The 24361-nt window shown below is 30.6% G+C and overlaps 2 protein-coding genes across 2 annotated transcripts; both read right to left on the reverse strand.

Annotated features, from left to right (window-relative positions):
* Nucleotides 1-337: 337 nt before the first annotated feature.
* Nucleotides 338-4646, reverse strand: LOC116106602 (serine carboxypeptidase-like 18). Its single transcript, XM_031392987.1, has 14 exons — nucleotides 4313-4646; nucleotides 4094-4230; nucleotides 2975-3051; nucleotides 2742-2864; nucleotides 2445-2547; nucleotides 2318-2355; nucleotides 2092-2193; nucleotides 1882-1968; nucleotides 1616-1771; nucleotides 1412-1483; nucleotides 1184-1302; nucleotides 883-996; nucleotides 737-791; nucleotides 338-650 (listed from the first exon to the last, which is right to left on the reverse strand). Exons 1-14 carry the CDS (start codon nucleotides 4492-4494, stop codon nucleotides 567-569), a joined length of 1449 nt encoding a protein of 482 aa, XP_031248847.1. The 5' UTR covers nucleotides 4495-4646; the 3' UTR covers nucleotides 338-566.
* A 469-nt stretch (nucleotides 4647-5115) lies between these two features.
* On the reverse strand, nucleotides 5116-5961 carry LOC116106697 (serine carboxypeptidase-like 13). The gene is made up of 2 exons (XM_031393056.1): nucleotides 5602-5961; nucleotides 5116-5519 (listed from the first exon to the last, which is right to left on the reverse strand). The coding sequence occupies exons 1-2, from the start codon at nucleotides 5781-5783 to the stop codon at nucleotides 5312-5314; spliced, it is 390 nt and encodes a 129-aa protein (XP_031248916.1). The 5' UTR covers nucleotides 5784-5961; the 3' UTR covers nucleotides 5116-5311.
* Nucleotides 5962-24361: the final 18400 nt, after the last annotated feature.

Below are 24361 nucleotides of genomic sequence, written 5' to 3' on the forward strand. Positions count from 1 at the left end.
TGTGAATAGTGTCGGGTACCCGAAACCTAAACTTGGAATTGTTCCAGGTTTCGGTTTAAGGCATTTAGGAGCCAGAACCAACCAATTCCAAATCCAGAATCGACCGATTCTGGTTTTGGTTCCATGGGATTTGGGCGGGTACCTAGACCCCTTACCCTTACTCAGAGATCTTAAATTTGATTCACCTCAACCCCTAATAAGGGTGATCGCTGGAGCTCTTATTCAGTTGGTAATTTCATGTTTTAAGGATTAGTTAAGATGTACACAAGTTGGCACAGACACCCATGTCATCAAGAAAAAAAATTATAAAGGAACCATATGTATATGACTAAGAGAATTGAAGTAATAACTTATGGTGTGCACGCTTGATAATCACAACGTATAAAGTACAAATATATTTCTCATTGTCCCTTCAGGTTACATTAATACATGCAGATCTAGAGATAATTAACCAAAATGGCTAACAATATATATAGAATCAGATTATTCTCCTCTCTTGAACTTTTAAGTACCTTGCGTTGTGTGTTTATTGAACTTTTTATTGAACTCCATTTTACTAATCACGTCTACAAAGGATACCAGTGGATCCACCGGTCAAACATTTCATAACATTCTCTGCGATAATACTCTGGAGCCGTATGACCCCCGCCCTATATAATACAATTTGAGTAAAATTTTGTTAGATTTATGATGAGAGAAGGATCTAAAATACTCTGTATGCAAATTGTTTACTTGCCTTTACAGTTGCGTATGTCAACCGATATCCATGTTCTGAATACTTTACAGTGTATCTGCATATGAACAAAGCAGCATATTTAAGCATAACTTATCGAATCAGTTTGAGTTGAATGTTTACAAGATTAATGGAGCTAAAGTGCTGACCCAGCAATTTGACCATCAACAAACCATGGTCGCCAGTCATTTACAATAGTCAAGTTAAGTGACTTTATCCATTTCTCTGTACCCACGAAGGGAACAACCATGTCTCGATCTCCACTGTGGCATCACAAAATCTATAGTCAATAGCTTCAAATGCATGGAAGTAAAGAATTCTATTTATGTTTTTACTTGTTAAAAAGTAGGCATTAAATTTCATTAAAAAATGCCCAGTAAAGAACCTAAGGAACTGTAGATTTGTGGGTGGGTGCTAATTTCATTTAAATTATGATTAAGAAACTTTTACCTTTCAACTAGAACTTGTAACCTTTTTGTACTGAGATATCGATGAACATCAACCACACTCAGGACATCCTTCGTGTATGATATACTCTTGTTGCATCTCTTCCAATCTTTTACATACCCCTGTTGCCGTTATAAATAAAAAATTTAAGTGATATATTATTTTATTAAATTTGTAGATTATTACATTTATTTATATCATATATATGCTAGTTCTTAATTAATCACAAACCTTCCGAATGTGTAAAGCATCTTGAACTTGGTCATTGTTAGCCCATATGTAGGAGAGAGCATAATTAAAGGTCTGGAGAAGTAGAAAAAAAAATGACTTAATAAGAGGATAGCACCCAAAGATTTTGTCAAAATGTTGATATTCAATTGCGCAACAATTTAGAGAATTCAAAATATCAAAAGGATAAGGAGAAAAATTGTTAACCCGGCACCATAAATCAGGAATTTTTGGTGGTGAAAGGATAAAATTTGTATGATCGTCTTGTAGAGCTCTGTGAGGCATTTCTCTTTGGTCTACATCTGGCGATGCAAAAGTACATTTCGGTTCCAAAATGTCATTGCGAAATAAATCTTTAACGCACTGCAATTACAAAAATTAAGAAAATAAAATTAATCAGTCATTTCTGGGAAGCTTGAAGAAAATTATTTGTTTTTAGTGGAACTGGACTGCTGTTCTGCTAATCATCTTACTTTTTCGTAAAGTTCATAAGCAGCTACACATTTTGTATTGGCTGGATCTATATTCACATAGTTCTCATTGCACTGTACTTTGAGGTCCTGAAAAATTGCAGAATCTAGAAATAAAAAATCCATAGTCTAAAAGAAAATGTAAATAATAATTAAATTAGCAATGCAGGCATATTAATATATATACAAAATTAAATATATATTTAAAATCACCTCATAGAGTTCATCAGATATAAGGGCCATGCGATGAGCAAATATAATTTTTGAATTCTCATCAATCACTGAATCCGTTCGTGGGCTCCCAAGCAAATACCCCTGTTATCATTCATTCATTTCCAAGTGAAATTACTGCATAATGCTATACTATTTGCTATCAGAAAAATTGAATTAGTAGAGTCATGAATTAGAGTAGGTGAAGTCATATATATTGATCACGTACTATCAGATTCATAATTGGTTGGGCACCAGCTTCATTTCCTGCAAGGCAGTACATATTATAGAATATTAATTTTGATTTTTGAGCTTTTAATTAATAATGAATATGCATATCACAAAAAATAACGTACCCTCTACAACCAATTTGGTGATTTGAGGAACGCTTATGCCTGAATAAGAATCCCCACCAATGAATAGTTCAACAGCCAGGTATTTTGGGTTTTCAGTTAACCACTGCAAGTACATAATTTTGAAACTCAATTATATCAATCAAGAACAAGAAATCTTCCATTTCTTGGCCATGGTTTTGAATTATCAATTTTTCTTAGAGTCTACTTGGTTGAACTTATGAACTAATCAAAAGAATTTAATTAAAGTCATAGGCATTTTTTAAAAAAATATGGTAAGGTTGAGTTTAATTTACCCACCTTTCTAAGGAACTCATAGGATTGCGTAGCTGATTCCGAGTCAGAGGAAGCCCAGGCGTCTGATTTCGTAGAGTAAGAGAAACCAGTGCCAACAGGTGCATCTAAGAATATGATGCTGGCTGTCTGGATAATTATCAACACACATTAGTAATATTTGTTAACGTCTAACTAAGAAAGATGAAATTAAATTTAGATTGTGTTGTGATGTGATCTGATGTATAAATTTTCTCGACCTTTGTCCATGCATATGGATAGTACTTGAATCTTGGTAAGCCCCCCTTGTAGTTGTCAATATCAAACTCCATTGGTCCTGCATAGAATATAGATACATTAATTACTAAGTTGAATTAAAATGTTTTATTAAATAATTTAGTGTGTTAAGAAATGTAAAGATTTAAAAGTGAAAATATATATATATATATATATGAAGTTAAAAGAGTTATTTGATTTGACATAAGTGTAATTATTTCCTTCAAATTGAAAAAGAATGTTAAATTTTAAATGAACTTTATTAATTTAATCTAATTCTATCTTTACCCCAAAATTGCCAATTAGGAAAGTCTTGACTAATTTTTAAAAGTGGGTGGTCAACAAACAACAATAACAGGCAGGTTTTGTTTATCATTTAAAAAATAAAATGTTGTTAATGAATTATTAAAATTTATGTAAATAAATATTTACCAATTGACCTTCTTATCTTTTATTTTTACATCTAAATTTTAAAAATAAAAGGATTTTCTATCGTTTCAAAAATTTTAAAAAGATTTTTGTTATTTAATCAAGTTTAAGAAGGTTTAATTAACTCTATATAATATTATAAGATCCAATAAGTAGAGGTCATGATATACTAGATCTTCAGGTTAGTATTATTAACTCCATCGAGATAAAAACAACAACAACAACAATAACCTTAACAAACAAGGTTTTCCAGCAAATTAAAAAGATTTACATGAGGTATTTGTATAAATTCTACTAATGATATACTCCGGCTAGCAAAATAAAACTACGAAAAACCAATCGAGGAGTTGATGAAATCTGCGACAGTGTAACCTAACAGTCTCGTGGCAATTTAAATAATAACTAAAAGTCAAAATGCGTGGACAGATAGATAATTTGCAACTTTAGCTTCGATTATCTATCGTCCTTTATGGTGGGTTGATTAATCATACTTGTGTCTCTACACTCTTCTCCCACCGAATCATACTTGATTTTCATGAATTCTATGGTGATAGTAGAGTGAGACAAGTACTCGTTGTAACTATTGATGATCTACGAACACGATCAATCAATATTATCACTACCGAGTTGGTTGGACAAAACAAAATAATATAAGATCGACAAGAATGCAGTACCGATTTCGTAGATTAATCCATTGAACGAAGAACAGCCCGGGCCTCCAGTCAGCCAAAGAAATAGAGGATCCTCTTCCGGATTGCCTTGAGACTCAATGAAGTAGTAGAACAGCTCCGACTCATTAACGCTTATGTATCTGTACTCCATGAAAATAAACATTCACATTATATTTTCTTGTAGAACTTATGTCGTATACAAAACGAAGCAAGAAATTATACCCGGTTTCGAGTTTGAATGGGAGTTCACCATCGTATCCTGGAAGATACTTGACAATTTGGCCGGAGAAGGCGGTAGTTGCTGATAGAATAAGTAGAAGAAGCAGACGCAAGTTTAGCCACCGTAGGGGAATAACGGAATTCAATGAAGACTTTCTTGGAAGCTGCATATTGGCAGGCGGCATGTGCGTGCACCCAGAGAAGTTTTGATTTAATTAGATAAGACTGGCTTCTGGATCTTATATAATGTGGCTCTAGAAATTTCGGAAGGATGGAGAAGAACAAAATATATTAAATCTTTTTACAAAATTATACATAGAAAATGATGGAATTAAAAATAAATTGATAAAAGTGAAACTCATCAATTAAAGAGGGATGATATCTCAATTAAAATTTAGTGTGTATCACTTTANATCTTTTATTTTTACATCTAAATTTTAAAAATAAAAGGATTTTCTATCGTTTCAAAAATTTTAAAAAGATTTTTGTTATTTAATCAAGTTTAAGAAGGTTTAATTAACTCTGTATAATATTATAAGATCCAATAAGTAGAGGTCATGATATACTAGATCTTCAGGTTAGTATTATTAACTCCATCGAGATAAAAACAACAACAACAACAACAATAACCTTAACAAACAAGGTTTTCCAGCAAATTAAAAAGATTTACATGAGGTATTTGTATAAATTCTACTAATGATATACTCCGGCTAGCAAAATAAAACTACGAAAAACCAATCGAGGAGTTGATGAAATCTGCGACAGTTTAACCTAACAGTCTCGTGGCAATTTAAATAATAACTAAAAGTCAAAATGCGTGGACAGATAGATAATTTGCAACTTTAGCTTCGATTATCTATCGTCCTTTATGGTGGGTTGATTAATCATACTTGTGTCTCTACACTCTTCTCCCACCGAATCATACTTGATTTTCATGAATTCTATGGTGATAGTAGAGTGAGACAAGTACTCGTTGTAACTATTGATGATCTACGAACACGATCAATCAATATTATCACTACCGAGTTGGTTGGACAAAACAAAATAATATAAGATCGACAAGAATGCAGTACCGATTTCGTAGATTAATCCATTGAACGAAGAACAGCCCGGGCCTCCAGTCAGCCAAAGAAATAGAGGATCCTCTTCCGGATTGCCTTGAGACTCAATGAAGTAGTAGAACAGCTCCGACTCATTAACGCTTATGTATCTGTACTCCATGAAAATAAACATTCACATTATATTTTCTTGTAGAACTTATGTCGTATACAAAACGAAGCAAGAAATTATACCCGGTTTCGAGTTTGAATGGGAGTTCACCATCGTATCCTGGAAGATACTTGACAATTTGGCCGGAGAAGGCGGTAGTTGCTGATAGAATAAGTAGAAGAAGCAGACGCAAGTTTAGCCACCGTAGGGGAATAACGGAATTCAATGAAGACTTTCTTGGAAGCTGCATATTGGCAGGCGGCATGTGCGTGCACCCAGAGAAGTTTTGATTTAATTAGATAAGACTGGCTTCTGGATCTTATATAATGTGGCTCTAGAAATTTCGGAAGGATGGAGAAGAACAAAATATATTAAATCTTTTTACAAAATTATACATAGAAAATGATGGAATTAAAAATAAATTGATAAAAGTGAAACTCATCAATTAAAGAGGGATGATATCTCAATTAAAATTTAGTGTGTATCACTTTATATTCCTATTTTTTTTGTAAAAAGATTCTGTACGTATAATATTATTATTTATACTTATATCGTTTATTTTATGGTGGACGACTGTTAGATACGGGCAATTAGAGGTTCATTTATCCTCTTTGATTAATTTATTTCATTTGGGTCTAATCACAAGTATTAACATCACAAATTTTCTCAGTGCCAATCTATAAATGTTACTTGAAAAAAAAAAAGCAAATTATGTTACCAATTTCACAAATACACACGTGAATGCCACCTACTCAACATTTAGTGTTGGAGGAAATATGATAGATAAGGTGTCATTTGATTTGCAATAAAAATTACATAAAAAAATATGCTAGCTACCCTCCACGTGATAGTTATGTAAAGCTACTACTTCAAAACTGATGTGACAATTTATCTCGTGTCATCAAACTGTTTTGGGTTTGGTAGAACCGTAGAAGCAGAATGTGATGTTTTAGACCGCCATTGTAGTGTCATTTTATCTCCCAATTTTTTTAAAGCTCAACACATGAAAGTATTTATTGATTAGTGTAAGTGGATATCATAAAATAAGATGACGAATCAGATACAACGATCTGGCCGGATTGGATGTCATTACTAGAGTAATAGGATTAGGAGATTATCCTCAATCAAACACATTATTAGGTAGCGTTTGGATCATATAATATTTTTTTATCTTATTAATAAGATTATCGGAAAGAAAGATTACATTGTAGATTATCGGGTTTAAATTATTATTATGTTTGGTTCAATTAGAATGTATTAGTAATTAATATGTTTGGTTGATAGTAATAACAGATGTCCTAAAATACTCTTTTACTAAAATGCCCTTAGGATGATTACTTGTATTACTAATTAATCTGTTCGGTTGGCTGTAAGAGCATATGTCTTGATTACATTTTACTAAATGTCTTTTAGATGATTACGAGATATAAATAATTAAAAGCTTGTTTGTTTTATTATTTCAAACCATATTCTCTATCCTATTCCCAAAATACTTGTTTGTTTAATTATTTGGGAAATACTATTCTATTTTTTTAATTACTTTTAGACCCCTTAAATTTATTAACTTAACACCCCCAGAAAAAAAGGTTTAAAAATTAATAAAAACAACCCCACCACCCATAGTTGCCAGATTCCGGCAACCACTGTCAGTGGTGGTCGAAATCTGTCATAAAATGGCTGTCATTGACGGCCAACTCTTGGCCTTCGTTGACGGTCAATGACGACCAACTCTTTAGCTGTCTCTGACAGTTAGATTTGGCCTTTTGCGGCTGTCAATGGCTAGATCTGGTCGTAGATCTAGCCTTTTATAGTCAAATCCGATTCATGGTGGATCTGGTCGAAAAAAAAAGCCAAATCAACACACCACCTGCCAGATTTGACCAGTCTGAGTCATAACGACAGATTCTAACCAGATTCCGGCGGTGGTGGCCGAAATCTGGCATTGTGGTGGGTGGGGGTGTTTTGATCACAATATGCAAATATGTAAGGATAATATGGGTATAACAATATTTCGTGGCATTTATGAAAATATTGATAATAAGTAGGGCAATTTTGTATGAAAAATTAAAAAACTGAAGACAAATCTGTCTTCTGTAAAAATTAGGTGTTTTATAATTATTAACAAAGCCAAGAATATTTCGTCCACATTGTCACTGTTTTGGGGCAAAATTGGACAAAATTTTGCATTACCGAAGTAATTTTTAATACCACCCTCCCCCCAGGTATAATTATTTCCGGTGATTTACCCCCAATTTGGCACTATTTGACCTCTTTTTTCCGGAAATGTTTTTTTACAAACAACCAAACATGGTATCTACCTAATTTAAAATATATTACCCCGTTATAATATACACGAGATCTAAATGGCCCCTTAGGGTATTAATGTTAAAAAATAAGGATGAAGTATTATTGATTAACTAAAATGATTTTTTCTTTTTTTTCTTTTTTTTAGTCCTTTTAAGTTTTATAAATTTTTTGGTTTTTATTATAATTTGATGGTTTTAATTTTTTTTAACTCATGACCTTATTACATTTCTAAGATTTTATAATAATTTGAATTTATTTAAAGATATTATTTAAATCTATATAATTTTAATTTTATCCTTAGCAAAATTTAATGTAAACAATTTAGTAGTTGACTATTCCTTAACTATTGGCAATTATAAGTTTATGAAAACCTTTTATTTTAATTGATTAATCTCCTGAAATTAGATTACTCAAATAAAAAATAGGTAATTATTTTAAACCTCTAAGGCCATGTTTACTTCATGGAACAACATAATAATAAGGGAAAGATAGAGAAAGTTAAAGAAATGCAATGGTTTCTATTGCTTAGAGCATTTTCAAATGACTATTTATATGACTCAAACTCTTTATTATAAAGAATTTATTCATAAAAACAAGTCTAATAGACTTTTTATCTTTAAAAATAAATTAGAGTGAGTTTGACTCTCCACATTTAGAGAGTCAAATTTCACTATCTATCCTAATTTTAATAATAAAACTACAAGTTCCTATGCATTTTATTATTAATTCTCTCTCCATTAAGTTTTTTTCTTAAAAAAAAAAAAAAAATCATCTTCATTAAATTTAAAGAGTCTATTGAATTTGAATAAAAATTGTGTTCTTTATATTTAAAATATTAAAAATACTTTTTATTTATATGAAAGATGCTCTTCAAAAAAGAGCATCATTAGAAATGCTCTACGTAACAAAATAAAAAAAAAAAAAAAAAACTAATATATATATATATGGGGAGAATTGAATGATATAGCGAATGTGGACGAAACACTCTCAACTTTAAAATATTAATATAAGTTTAAAATTTTCGATTATATTGTTAAATTAAAAAAAAAAAATCATTGTCGGCTAATTTTTATAAAAATTAACATTAAAAATATTTCTTTAGGGGTAAAAAGGCAATTTGAATTTAAGTTTCTCAAAAAATTAATGGATTAAGATTTATAGTGGGAATGGATTTGCTAGCTAGGAATCTTTATCAACCATTTCTTGGGAATGGACAATACTATTACCTTTCTCTTTTCATTATGGAATCCATTAGATCATCTTAAACTATAATAATACAACCGCATATGAAATAATTGTTAGTCACAATTCATAAGTGACTATTAATTTGAACTTCATTTAGATATTAATAAGTTTTACTATAAATTATAACAACCAATTATAAATAATAGTCTTTAAATTTTCATATTTAACTACTTTAATCAATAATAAATATAAATTAAGAATTAAATGTTTTGGGATAAACTTAAATTTATTTATCAAACTTTAAGTAAAATTAAGTTTTTTAATAATTTCATCTTTCATATTTTGAAGTGTATATTTTCATTAAGTGATTATAATTGTTAACCTATCATTATTAGTAATAATATCTTAAATGAGAATAGATATGTATTTTTTCTTTTCTTTTTAACTAATTTGATATTTTACCCCCTTAAATAAGTTTAGAGATGAGCCATTATTTGGAGAAAATTAGCTACCACGCCACCAAGTTCCATTTAACAAAATGGCCATGAAAATCTTTTGATTTTTTTTTTTTTTTTTTTTTGGGTTAAAATATGACATGGCACACTTAAGTGTAATTAAGCAGCAAAAAGGATTAGGGTGAAAGATTAAACATTTGTGGGTTAGAGGTAAATAATAAGAGAAGTTGATTTAAAATTTGAAAGGCAAAACAAATTTCTCTCAGCTTCTCTTTCTCACAACAGGATTCAAACACTTTTCTCTGTCTCGTTTTTTTCTTTCCAATTTCTGCAATTTCTCATTTCTTTGCTCTTTGCATTTTTGTCATTCCTTGTCATTCCCAATTAAGTTATAATGGCTGAGATCCTTAAAAAAACAGAAAAAAAAACCCTCTACTCTCCAAATTGTAGGTACTACTCGGGTCTACCAAAAATGGAGAAGAAGAAGTTATGGTGAGAACTTCCGATGACTGAGTTGCTCCACCAGGAGAGGAGACGGCGTTGACGGAAAACATCTATTAGTAGAACAAGGGAGGGCAAGAGTGAAATTGAAACTGAAGAGGAGGATGCCGACACAAATTCCAAGCGTCGGACATGATCGCTTAAGTGACCAAGAGTAAAAGCAAAAATCGCTTAAGCGATAAGCATCATGCATCTGAGCACAAGTTAATTCTGCCTCGGACATGATCGCTAAGCGACCAAGGTTAAAAGTAAAGGATCGCTTAAGCGATCATACGTCTGGGCACTTTTGATTGTCTTGTTCGTGATCGCTTAAGAGATTGTAGGTTGCCTAAGCGATCGTAGATGCTTAAGCGACCAACGTAAAAGCGAAAAATCACTTAAACGATATTAGATCGCTTAAGCGATCATGCATCTGGGCAGAAGATTATTCTACCTCGGACATGATTAAGCGATTATAAATCGCTTAAGGACCAACGTTAAAAGAAAAGGATCGCTTAAGTGATCATGCTCTGGGCACTTATTTATTGTTTTGTTCATGATCGCTTAAGCGACCAACAGTAAAAGCGAAGAATCGCTTAAACGATACTTAAGCGATCATGGTCTAGACACTTATTTATTCTCTTGTTCATGATCGCTTAAGTGACCAATAGTAAAAGCAAAGAATCGCTTAAGCGATACACTTAATCGCTTAAGCAATTATGCATCTAGGCAAAGTTTATTCTGCCTGGACATGATCGCTTAAGCGATTTGTAATCGCTTAAGCGACCAGGTTAAAAGCAAAAATCGCTTAAGCGATCGTGCGTCTGGGACACTTATGATTCTGTCTTGTTAGCGACCAAGTGTAAAAGCGTAGAATCGCTTAAGCGATAACAAAATACAACCAGATCTTTAAGCGACTAAGTCAAATACACAGGATCGCTTAGAGAGAATGAAATCTTAAGCGATCCAGTGTATTTGGATTATTTTTATTGTATTTCACTAAATTGGTTAAGCGATTAACGCTATCTTAGACATAAGGTGTACAATTCATTCAGTAGACCATGACCATTATATTTTTAAATTAATTCTTTTACGGCTATATTAACATATATGGTATAGAATATTTACATCTATATTAAACATCAGGTGTACGATTCATTCAGTGGACCATGACTGTTATTATATTTTAATTAAATTAGTTCTTTATGGCTATATTAAACATATGGTGTAGAATGCTTACGTCTATATTAACATATCGATGTACGATTCGTTCAGTGGACCATGACCATTATTTATATTTTATTAAATTAGTTCTTTTACGGCTATATTAAACATATAGATGTAGAATGATGTCTATATTAAACATATAGGTGTACAATTCGTTCAATGGACCATGACCGTTATTATATTTTAATAAATTAGTTCTTTTTCAGTTATATTAAACATATGGTGTAAAATATTTACATCTATATTAAACATATCAGTGTATGATTTGTTCAATTGACCATGATCGATTATATTTTAATTAAATTAGTTTTTTTAGGCTATATTAAACACATAGTGTGTAGAATGTTTACGTCTATATTAAATAATCAGGTGTACGATATTCATTCAGGGATCATGACCGTTATTATATTTAATTAAAATAGTTCTTTTATGGCTATATTAAACTATATGGTGTAGAATGTTTACGTCTGTATTAAACATAGTGTACGATTCATTCAGTGATCAGACCGATATTAATTTAATTAAATTAGTTCTTTTACGGCTATATTAAACATATGGTGTAGAATATTTATGTCTATATTAAATATATCAGTGTACGATTCATCAGTGGACTGTGAAAAATATTATATTTATTAAATTAGTTCTTTTACAGCTATATTAAACATATATGGTGTAGAATGTTTACGTTCATATAAACATATCAGATGTACGATTCGTTCAGTGGACCATGACCATTATCATATTTTAATTAAATTAGTTCTTTTACGGCTATATTAACATATATGGTATAGAATGTTTATGTTATATTAAACATATCAGGTGTACGATTCGTCCGTGGATCATGACGTTATTATATTTTAATTAAATTAGTTCTTTTACGGCTATAAAACATATAGATGTAGAAGTTTACGTCTATATTAAACAATCAGGTGTACTATTTGTTCAGTGGATCATGACCGTATTATATTTTAATTAAATAATTCTTTTATGGCTATATTAAATATATATGGTGTAGAATGTTACTCTATATAAAACATATCAGGTGTACGATTCATCAGTAGACCATAACCGTTATTATATTAATTAAATTAGTTTTTTTACGTCTATATTAAACATATGTCCAAACATGGAAAAGAAATATTGAAGTAAATTACCCTTAATCGATTAAGCGATCCCGTCATTTAGCTTGGTCTACGAGTGTAGAGCAGATGGTTGCAGAGTTCAATTTTATATCAATATTATTTTTTTTATATTACTTTCTTGCCAAGAACTAACAAAAATAATAGAATAATAATAGATTTTTCAGTTTTATGTACAGTGCTGATTGACAAAGACCAAAGTGTTCTTTTCACATTCTATTGAAATGAAAAAATAATTATTAATAATTATAATAATAAAAAATGACTAAATATTAAATTAACATTATGGAATATAATTTTTCACCAAAGTATATCGCTATTGCATCGCTTAGCGATTCAGTATATCACTTAAGCGATCATACAAATAAGCCTGATCGCTTAAGCGATCTGCTGCCATATACCAGACTCTTACCAGATCGCTTAAGTGATCTTCTGTCATATACCAGATCGCTTAAGTGATCTGGTACCATATACCAACTTATACCAGGTCGCTTAAGTGATATACCAGATCGTTTAAGCGATCCATCACATCCAAACATATTTTCAGCCATCTCACCTACACACGCGTGCTATCACCTCCTAGCTACCTCCATGCAGAAAATTTTCAACAAATTTCACTCCTTTCAACTTGCATTACATCAACATCACGACCCAACAACACTCAAACACTAAAATCAAATCATAACCTAAACCCCATCATTATTAATCTTTGGTAAATCTACAATAAAAAGTAAAGAGGAGATACACATATTAGACGAAATATCAGAGGAGGGGGATCTTTGGCGGAGAAGATGTTAATGGTGGAGGAAGAAGAAAGTGTTAATGGTGGTGGAGGAACAAGAAGATATAGAGGAATGAGGAAGAAGAAGATATAGAGGAAGGAGGAAGAAGAAGATGTAGACAAAGCTAAGAAGAAACAGCAACCAAGGTAGAGATGCCTTAATGGCGGGAGGAAGAATAAGGTGTTTGGGTTTGTTTGCAAGAATTTTGGGTTTTTGGGAATATAGATAATTTTTAAAAGATTACATAATACTTTATTCATCCTAATTAAGCACTAATCAAGTTTAATTACTCTTAATCAATAATAAGACTATTTAGTTAATACTTTAAAACTTCATAACCTTTTAATTAAATTTAAACTGGAGATGGCATTTTAATAAAATGCCCCCATTATTTGTGACTACATGATATCGTGTCATCAAACTGTTTGTGTTCAGCTTTGGAATAATATCATCTTTGAATTTTATATCTACACTTTCATTAATGGCTATTTCTTTAAGTGTTTTTTGTTTTTTAAATCAACTGAAAAAAAAAAAATTAATTATTATGCAAAGTTAAATTGGAGTAGAACTCAATGACTTGTAATTAAACCCACGCTCACCTGGTCATATGAACTGACCAGAACTCTTAGTCGGCCTCCTTCTAACAGTTTAGATCTGGCTTTTGCGTGCGTCGATGGCCAAATCTGGTCGCAATCAAATGGCCTTTTCGACGTCAAATCCGCATCCATAGTGGAATTGGCCGAAAAAAAAAGCCAAATCGACACACCACCTGCCAGATTTGACCAGTCGAGGTCATAATGGCAGATTCTGACCAGATTCCGACGGTGGTGGCCGAAATCTGGCATTGTGTGGGGGTGGGGGTGTTTGGTCACAATATGCAAATATGTAAGGATAATATGGGCTAAAAATATTCGTGGCATTTATGAAAAATATTGAATAATAAGTAGGGCAATTTTGTATGAAAAATTAAAAAAACTGAAGACAAATCTGTCTTCTCTGTGCAAATTAGGTGTTTTTAATTATTAACAAAGCCAAGAATATTTTCGTCCACATTGTCCACTTGTTTGGGCCGCGGAAAATGGGACAAAATTTCTGATTACCGATAATATTTTATACCACGCTCCCCCCAGGTAATATTATTTCGGTGATTTACCCCAATTTGGCACTATTTGACCTTTTTTTCCGGAAATGTTTTTTTACAAAACAACTAAGCATGGTATTCTACCTAATTTAAAATATATACCCCGTTAATATATATCAACGTAATCCAAATGGCCCCTTAGGGTATAATGTTTTGAAAAATAAGTGATGAAGTATTATTGATTAACTAAAATGATTTTTTCTTTTTTTCTTTTTTTAGTTCTTTTAAGTTTTATAATTTTTTTTTTTTATTATAATTTGATGGTTTAATTTTTTTTTAATGTCATGACCTTATACATTTCTAAGATTTTAATAATATTGAATTTATTTAAAAATATATTAAATCTATATAATTTTAATTTATCCTTTAGACAAAATTTAATGTAAACAATTTAGTAGTTGACTATTGCTTAACTATTGGATTAATAAGTTTATGAAAACCTTTATTTTAATTGATTAAATCTCCTGTTAAAAAGATTACTCAATATAAAATAGGTAATTATTTTAAACCTCTAGAGCCATGTTTACTTCATGGAACAACATAATATAAGGGAAAGATAGAGAAAGTTAAAGAACGTAATGGGTTTCTCATTGCTTAGAGCATCTTCAAATGACTCTTTAATGACCCAAACTCTTATATATAAAGAATTTATTCATAAAAACAAGAGTCTAATAGAATCCTTTATCTTTAAAATATAAATTAGAGAGTGAGTTTGACTCTCCACATTTTAAAAAGTCAAATTTCACTATCATCCTAATTTTAATAATAAACTACAAGTTCCTATGCATTTTATTTATTAATTCTCTCTCCCATTAAGTTTTTTTTTTTAAAAAAAAAAAAAAAAAAATCATCTTCATTAAATTAAAGAGTCTATTGGATTTGATAAAAATTGTGTTCTTATATTTTAAAATTATTAAAGATACTCTTTATTATATAAAAGATGCTCTTCAAAATAAAGAGCACCAATAGAAATGCTCTTACTGCTCAACAATATATATATATATGGGGAGAAATGAATGATATATGCAATATGTGGACAAAACACTCTCAACTTTAAAATATTTAATATAGTTTAAATTTCGATTATATTGTTTAATTTTTAAAAAAAAAAATCATTGTTGGCTAATTTTTACAAAATAATAACATTAAAAATATTCTTTAAGGGGTAAAATAGGCAATTTGAATTTAAAGTAGTGTCAAAAAATTAATGGATTTTAAGATTTATAGTGGGAATGGATTTGCTAGCTAGGAATCCTTATCAACCATTTCTTGGGAATGGACACTACTATTACCTTTCTCTTTTCGTATGGAATCCATTAGCATCCTTAAACATAATAATACAACGCTATATGAAATATTGTTAGTCAACAAGTCATAAGGATGCTATTAATTTGAACTTTCATTTAGTATTAAATAAGTTTTATTATAAATTATAACAACCAATTATAAATAATAGTCTTTAAATTTTCATATTTAGCTACTTTAATCAATAATAAATATAAAAATTAAGAATTAAATGGTTTGGGGGAAAACTTAATTTATTTATCAAACTTTAAGTAAAATTAAGTTTTTAATATATTTCATCCTTCATATTTTGAAGTGTATGTTTCATTAAGTGATAATAATTGTGTAACCTACATTATTAGTAATAATATCTTAAATGAGAATAGATATGTATTTTTCTTTTCTTTTTAACTAATTGATATTTTACCCCCTTAATAGTTTAGAGATGAGCCATTATTTGTGAGAAATTTAGTACCACGCCATCCCAAGTTTCCATTTAACAAAATGGCCATAAAAATCTTTTGATTTTTTTTTTTTTTTGGTTAAAAATATGACTGGACACCATTAAGTGTAATTAAAGCAGCAAAAAGGATTAGGTGAAAAAATTTAAAATTTGTGGGTTAGAGTATAATAAAGAGAAGTTGATTAAAATTGAAAGGCAAAACACATTTCTCTCAGCTTCTCTTTCTCACAACAGGATTCAAACATTTTTTCTCTCTTCGTTTCTTCCAATTTTTTGCAATGTCTCATTTCTTTGCTCTTGCATTTTTGTCATTCCTTGTCATTCCCAATAAGTTATAATGGCTGAGACCTTAAAAAACAAAAAAAAAAAAAAACCCATCTACTCTCAAATTGTAGGCACTACTGGGTTACCAAAAATGGAGAAGAAGAAGTTATGGTGGAGTAACTTCTGATGACTGAAGTTGCTCCACCAGGAGAGGAGACGACATCAACGGAAGACAATTTATTGGTAGAACAAGGAGGGCAAGAGTTGAAATTGAAATGAAGAGAGGATGCCGACACAAATTCAAGCGTCGGACATGATCGCTTAAGTGACCCAAAGTAAAAGCAAAAAATCGCTTAAGCCATAAGCGATCATGCATCTGAGCACAAGTTATTCTGCCTCGGACATGATCGCTAAGCGACCAAGGTTAAAAGAAAGGATCGCTTAAGCGATCATACGTCTGTGCGGCACTTATTGATTGTCTTGTTCGTGATCGCTTAAAGATGTAGATTGCATAAGCGATCGTAGATTGCTTAAGCGACACAAAAAGTAAAAGCAGAAATCACTTAAACAATATCTAGACGCCTTAAGCGATCATGCATCTGGACAGAAGTTGATTCTGCCTCGGACATGATCGCTAAGCGATTATAAATCGCTTAAAGTGACCAACGTTAAAAGCAAACGATCGCTTAAGTGATCATGAGTCTGGGACCTTATTTATTGTTTTGTTCATGATCGCTTAAGCGACTAACAATAAAAGCGAAGAATTGCTTAAACGATCACTTAAGCATCTGCGTCTAGACACTTATTTATTCTCTGTTCTAGATCGCCTAAAGTGACCAATAGTAAAGCGAAGAAGAATACCTTAAGCGATACACTTAAACTGCTTAAGCAATTGTGCCATATAGGCAAAGTTTTATTCTGCCTCGGACATGATCGCTTAAGCGACCAAGGTTAAAAGCAAAGAATCGCTTAAGCGATCGTGCGTCTAGGCACTTATTGATTCTGTCTTGTTAGCGACCAAGTGTAAAAGCGTAGAATCGCTTAAGCGATAACATAAATACAACAGATCTCTTAAGCCGCTAAGTCTATAATACAAGGATCGCTTAAGCGAGAATGAAATCTCTTAAGTGATCCAGATGTATTTGGATTATTTTTATTGTATTTCACTAAATTGGTAAGCGATTAACGCTATCTTAGACATATAAGGTGTACGATTCATTCAGTGGACCCATGACCATTATATATTTTAATTAAATTAATTCTTTTACGGCTATATTAAAAATATCAGATTATTAGATATTACATCTTATTAACTATAATAAGTGTATGATTCTGATTCAGTGGACCATGACTGTTACTTTTATTAATAAATTAGTTCTTTTATGGCTATATTAAACTATATGGTGTAGAATGCTTACGTCTATATTAAACATATCAGATGTCAGCGATTGTTTAGTGACCAGGTCCTGGTATTATATTTTAATTAAATTAGTTCTTTTACGGCTATATAAACATAGATTATGATGAATGTTTACATCTTATATTAACATATCAGGTGTACAATCGTTCAATGGACCATTACCGTTATTATATTTTAATTAAATTAGTTCTTTACGATTATATAAACATATATGGTGTAGAATATATACATCTATATTAAATATATCAGGTGTATGATTTTGTCAATTGACCATGATCGTTTTTATATTTTAATTAAATTAGTTTTTTTTACGACTATATTAAACACATATGGTTGAGAATGTTTACGTCTATATTAAATATATCAGGTGTATGATTCGTTCAATGGACATGGACCCTTCATTATATTTAATTAAAATAGTTCTTTTACGGCTATATATAAACATATATGGTGTAGAAGATTACGTTCGCTATATGAAACATATCAGGTATACATTCATTCTCAGTAGATCATGATCGATATTATATTTTAATAAATTAGTTCTTTTACGGCTATATTAAACTATATATGGTTAGAATATTATGTCTATATTAAATATATTAGGTGTACGATTCATTCAGTGGACTGTGACAGATATTATATTTAATTAAATTAGTCTTTTACGGCTAAATTAAAGATATATGGGTGTAGAATGTTTACGCTTATATTAAATATATCAGATGTACGATTCATTCAGTAGACCATGACCATATCATATTTTAATTAAATTAGTTCTTTTACGGCTATATTAAACATATATGGTAGGAATGTTTATGTTTATATTAAACATATCAGGGGTACGATTCGTCAGTGGACCATGACCATTATTATATTTAATTAAATTAGTTCTTTTATGGCTAATTAAACATATTGATGTAGAATGTTTATGTCTATATTAAACATATCAGGTGTACTGTTTTTTAGTGGATCATTGACCGTTATTATATTTTAATTAAATTAGTCTTTTTCGGCTATGTTAAATATAGATGTGTAGAATGTTTACGTCTATATTAAACATATCAGGTTTACGACATCAGGGACATGACCGTTATTATATTTTAATAAATTAGTTTTACGTCATATATAAACATATGTCATAAACATGAAAAGAAAATTGAAGTAAATACCTTAATCGCTTAAGCATCCCGTCTATTTAGCCTTGGTCTATAGAGTGTAGAGCAGAGTGAGGTTGCAGAGTTCAATTTTATATCAATTATTATATTTTTACTTATTACTTTTTGCCAAGAACTAACAAAATAATAGAATAACAATAGATTTTTCAGTTTTATGTACAGTGCTGATTGACAAAGACCAAAGTGTTCTTTTCACATTCTATGAAATGAAAAAAAAAAAATAATTAATAATAATAAAAATGACTAAATATTAAATAAACATTATGGAATATAATTTCTCACAAAGTATATCGCTTGCATGCCTTAAGCGAATTCAGTAATCGCTTAAGCGATCTAGTATAAATAAGTCTGATCGCTTAAGTGATCTGCTGCCATATACCAGACTTATACCAGATCGCTTAAGTGATCTTCTGTCATATACCAGATCGCTTAGCCTTAGATCTGGTACCATATACCATACTTATACCAGGTCGCATTAAGCGATATATCAGATCGTTTAAGCTGATCCATCACATCCAAAATATATTTTCAACCATCTTCACCTACAATCGGTGCTATCACCCTAGACTACTCACAATGCAAGAAATTTTCAACAAATATTCACTCTCTGTCATACTTGCATTACATCAAAACACAACCCAACAACCTAAACAACTAAATCAAAATTATAACCTAACCCCATCCATTATTAAATCTTTTGAAATCTAAATATAAAATGTAAAGAGGAGATACACATCTTCGAGAAGAAATGTCAGGAGGAGTTTTGTAAAAAGATTCTGTAGGTATAATATTATTATTTATACTTATATCGTTTATTTTATGGTGGAAGACTGTTAGATACGGGCAATTAGAGGTTCATTTATCCTCTTTGATTGATTTATTTCATTTGGGTCTAATCACAAGTATTAACATCACAAATTTTCTCAGTGCCAATCTATAAATGTTACTTGAAAAAAAAAAAAGCAAATTATGTTACCAATTTCACAAATACACACGTGAATGCCACCTACTCAACATTTAGTGTTGGAGGAAATATGATAGATAAGGTGTCATTTGATTTGCAATAAAAATTACATAAAAAAATATGCTAGCTACCCTCCACGTGATAGTTATGTAAAGCTACTACTTCAAAACTGATGTGACAATTTATCTCGTGTCATCAAACTGTTTTGGGTTTGGTAGAACCGTAGAAGCAGAATGTGATGTTTTAGACCGCCATTGTAGTGTCATTTTATCTCCCAATTTTTTTAAAGCTCAACACATGAAAGTATTTATTGATTAGTGTTAGTGGATATCATAAAATAAGATGATGAATCAGATACAACGATCTGGCCAGATTGGATGTCATTACTAGAGTAATAGGAATAGGAGATTACCCTCAATCAAACACATTCTTAGGTAGCGTTTAAATCATATAATATTTTTTTATCTTAGTAATAAGATTATTGGAAAGAAAGATTACATTGTAGATTATTGGGTTTAAATTATTATTGTGTTTGGTTCAATTGGAATGTATTAATAATTAATATGTTTAGTTGATAGTAATAACAGATATCCTAAAATACCCTTTTACTAAAATGCCCTTGGGATGATTACTTGTATTACTAATTAATCTGTTCGGTTGGCTGTAAGAGCAAATGTCTTGATTACATTTTACTAAATGTCTTTTAGATGATTACGAGATATAAATAATTAAAAGCTTGTTTGTTTTATTATTTCAAACCCTATTCCCTATCATATTCCCAAAATACTTGTTTGTTTAATTATTTGGGAAACACTATTCTATTTTTTTAATTATTTTTAGACCCCTTAAGTTTATTAACTTAACACCCCCAGAAAAAAAGGTTTAAAAATTAACAAAAACAACCCCACCCACCCATAGTTGCCAGATTCTGGCAAGCACCGTCAGTGGTGGCAGGAATCTGTCACAAAATGGCCGTCATTGACGGTCAACGACGGCAAACTCTTGGCCTTCGTTGACGGTCAATGACGACCAACTCTTTAGTCGTCTCTAACAGTTAGATCTGGCCTTTTGCGGCCGTCGATGGCCAAATCTGGTCGTAAATCTGGCCTTTTTCGGTCAAATCCGATCCATAGTGGATCTGGCCGAAAAAAAAAAGCCAAATCGACACACCACCTGCCAGATTTGACCAGTCTGAGTCATAATGGCAGATTCTGACCAGATTCCGACGGTGGTGGCCGAAATCTGGCATTGTGGTGGGTGGGGGTGTTTTGGTCACAATATGCAAATATGTAAGGATAATATGGGCATAACAATATTTCGTGGCATTTATGAAAATATTGATAATAAGTAGGGCAATTTTGTATGAAAAATTAAAAAACTGAAGACAAATCTGTCTTCTTGTGCAAATTAGGTGTTTTGTAATTATTAACAAAGCCAAGAATATTTTCGTCCACATTGTCCACTGTTTTGGGGCAAAATTGGACAAAATTTTGCATTACCGAAATAATCTTTTAATACCACGCTCCCCCCAGGTAATATTATTTCCGGTGATTTACCCCCAATTTGGCACTATTTGACNGTCCCAGCCCATAGCCCGAATGAGAAATTCAGGTAATCTCCGAATTTGGGGTTTTTGCATTATAATTCTTCTTTTTAATTTATAATGATTAAAAAAAATTATAATGATTTATTATCAAAATTATAATTATGATACATTATACATATATATAAATATATCATATATTAATGGTATAATATTATGTATTATTGTATTAAGTAACAAGTATTAACATATATATGAATATATGATATTATGATTACGGATAATAGCATATTATGTATAATGTATAATGTATAATGTATAATTTTTGTTTTATAGCATATTATGTATAATATATAATATATTATTATAAATTCTAAATAAATTATACCATATATATTATAATGTCTCATTAATATTCTAAGTAATACATAAAATTATACATAATGTATTACATATGATACATTATACATATATATTATAATAAATTCTAAATAAATAACTACCATATATATTATAATAAATTCTAAATAAATAGCTACCATAATATAACAAGGGCAATTAGGTAATTGAATTGAAAAAATGATTTAATGAGAGACAAAAAAAAAAAAAATTATAATGATTTATTGATTTATTATAATCAATCAAAATATCAAATAATGTATTGTACATATATAACATATATATTAAACATATGATTATAGATAATAGTATATTATGTGTAATGTATAACATATACATGTTATATACATTATACATATATAACATATATAATGTATAGCATATAATGTGCAATGTATAATATATAATGTCTAATGTATAACTTTTCTTTCATAACATTAACATATTATGTATATATATATATATGGGTCAGGTCGGGGAATTCAGGGCCGAGGTAAGACCAATCTCATCCCTGGCCCGTCCCCGATTTAGGGGACCGACTTTCTGTGTAGGCCCGACCCAAACCCTGAATAATTCGGGGAAACTCTGCCCCGTTCGGGACGAGTCCCTGCAGGAGCAGGTATTATGCCCATCCCTACATGGGACACTATTCCTAATAAGACTCAAAAGTCAAATCCTATATATTTTATTTTAATTCCTAATATAATTATAATACTATTCCTAAAGGAAAACAATTCGGGGGTGATCATGAAACATATCAGCCGATATACACATTCATCATTAGATCATTGATCGATATTATATTTAATTAAATGTATCTTTTAACGCTATATTAAACATATATGTATGAATATTTATGTTCTAATTAATATATTAGGTGTACGATTCTCAGTGGACTGTGACAGCTATATATTTTTAATTAAATTAGTTTTTTACGGCTTTATAATAAAGATATATGGTGTAGAATGTTTACTTTATATTTATAAACGAGATGTACGATTCATTCAGTAGACCATGCCCATTATCATATTTAATTAAATTAGTTCTTTACGGCTAATTAAACATTTGGGTATGGATGTTTTGTTTATATTAAACATATGGTGTCGATTCGTTGTCAGTGGACCATAACCATTATTATATTTTAATTAAATTAGTTCTTTTATGGCTATATTAAACATATATGATGTAGAATGTTTATGTCTATAAACATAGCAGTGTACTGTTCGTTATTGATCATGAGCCGTTATATAATTTAAATTAATATGTCTTTTACGGCTATGTTAATATTATGGTGTAGAATGTTACGTCTATATTAAACATATCGGTTTACGATTCATTCAGTGACCATGACCTTTATTATATTTTAATTAAATTAGTTCTTTTACGTCTATATTAACCATAGTCCATAAACATGAAAAAATTTGAAGTAAATTACCTCTAATCGCTTAAGCAATCCCGTCTATTTAGCCTTGGTCATGAGTGTAGGCAGATGGTTGCAGAGTTCAATTTATAATCAATATATATTTTTTTTTAATTACTTTCTTAGACAACTAAAAAATAATAGATACAATAGATTTTTCAGTTTATGTACAGTGCTGATTGACAAGACCAAAGTGTTCTTTTCACATTCTATTGAAATGAAAAAAATAATTAATTAATAAAAAATGACTAAAATTAAATAAACATATGGAATATAATTTCTTCACCAAAGTATATCGCTTGCATCGCTAAGCGATTCAGTATATCGCTTAAGCAGTCTAGTCTAAATAAGTCTCTCCTTAAGTGATCTGCTGCCATAACCAGACTTATACCAGATCGCTTAAGTGTCTTCTGTCATATACCAGATCGCTTAGCGCTCGGTACCATATACCAGACTTATACCAGTCGCTTAAGCGATATATCAGATCGTTTAAGTATCCATCACATCCAAAATATATTTTCAACCATCTTCACCTACAATCGTGCTATCACCCCTAGCTACTCACAATGCAAGAAATTTTCAACAAATTTCACTCCTTTCAACTTGCATTACATCAACACACCACAAACCTAAACAACTAAATCAAAATTTAACCAAACCCCATCCATTATTATCTTTGTAAATCTAAATATAAAATGTAAAGAGAGATACACATACTAGACGAAATGTCAGGAGGAGGAGGAGGATCTTTGGCGAGAAGATGTTATTGGAGGAGAAGAAAGTGTTAATGTGGTGAGGAACAAGAAGATTAGAGAATGAGGAAGAAGAGATATAGAGAAGGAGGAGAAGAATGTACAAGCTAAGAGAACACAAACCAAGGTAGAGATGCCTTATGGCGGGAGAAGAATAAGGTGTTTGGATTTGTTTGCAAGAATTTTGGGTTTTTGGAATTAATAATTATTTAAAAAGATTACATAATACTTATTCATCCTAATAAGCACTAATCAAGTTTTAATTACTCTTAATCAATAATAAGCACTATTTAGTTAATACTTTAAAACTTCATACCTTTTAATTAAATTTAAACTGGAGATGGCATTTTAATAATGCCCCCATTATTTGTGACTACATGATATCGTGTCATCAACCTGTTTGTGTTCACGTTGAATATATCATCTTTGAATTTTATATCTACACT

This window comes from Pistacia vera, unplaced genomic scaffold (assembly GCF_008641045.1).
Source record: "Pistacia vera cultivar Batoury unplaced genomic scaffold, PisVer_v2 Contig1009, whole genome shotgun sequence".
Classification (NCBI taxonomy): domain Eukaryota; kingdom Viridiplantae; phylum Streptophyta; class Magnoliopsida; order Sapindales; family Anacardiaceae; genus Pistacia; species Pistacia vera.

What these genes read in the sequence shown, in the direction of transcription:
- LOC116106697 (XM_031393056.1), bottom strand. Translation starts at nt 5,783, where the DNA reads ATGCCGCCTGCCAATATGCAGCTTCCAAGAAAGTCTTCATTGAATTCC. An exon ending in CCATTCAAACTCGAAACCGG is followed by an intron (nt 5,520 to 5,601) that starts GTATAATTTCTT and finishes CATGGAGTACAG; the next exon opens with ATACATAAGCGTTAATGAGT.
- LOC116106602 (XM_031392987.1), bottom strand. Translation starts at nt 4,494, where the DNA reads ATGCCGCCTGCCAATATGCAGCTTCCAAGAAAGTCTTCATTGAATTCC. An exon ending in CCATTCAAACTCGAAACCGG is followed by an intron (nt 4,231 to 4,312) that starts GTATAATTTCTT and finishes CATGGAGTACAG; the next exon opens with ATACATAAGCGTTAATGAGT. An exon ending in TTACAAGTTCTAGTTGAAAG is followed by an intron (nt 997 to 1,183) that starts GTAAAAGTTTCT and finishes GTGATGCCACAG; the next exon opens with TGGAGATCGAGACATGGTTG.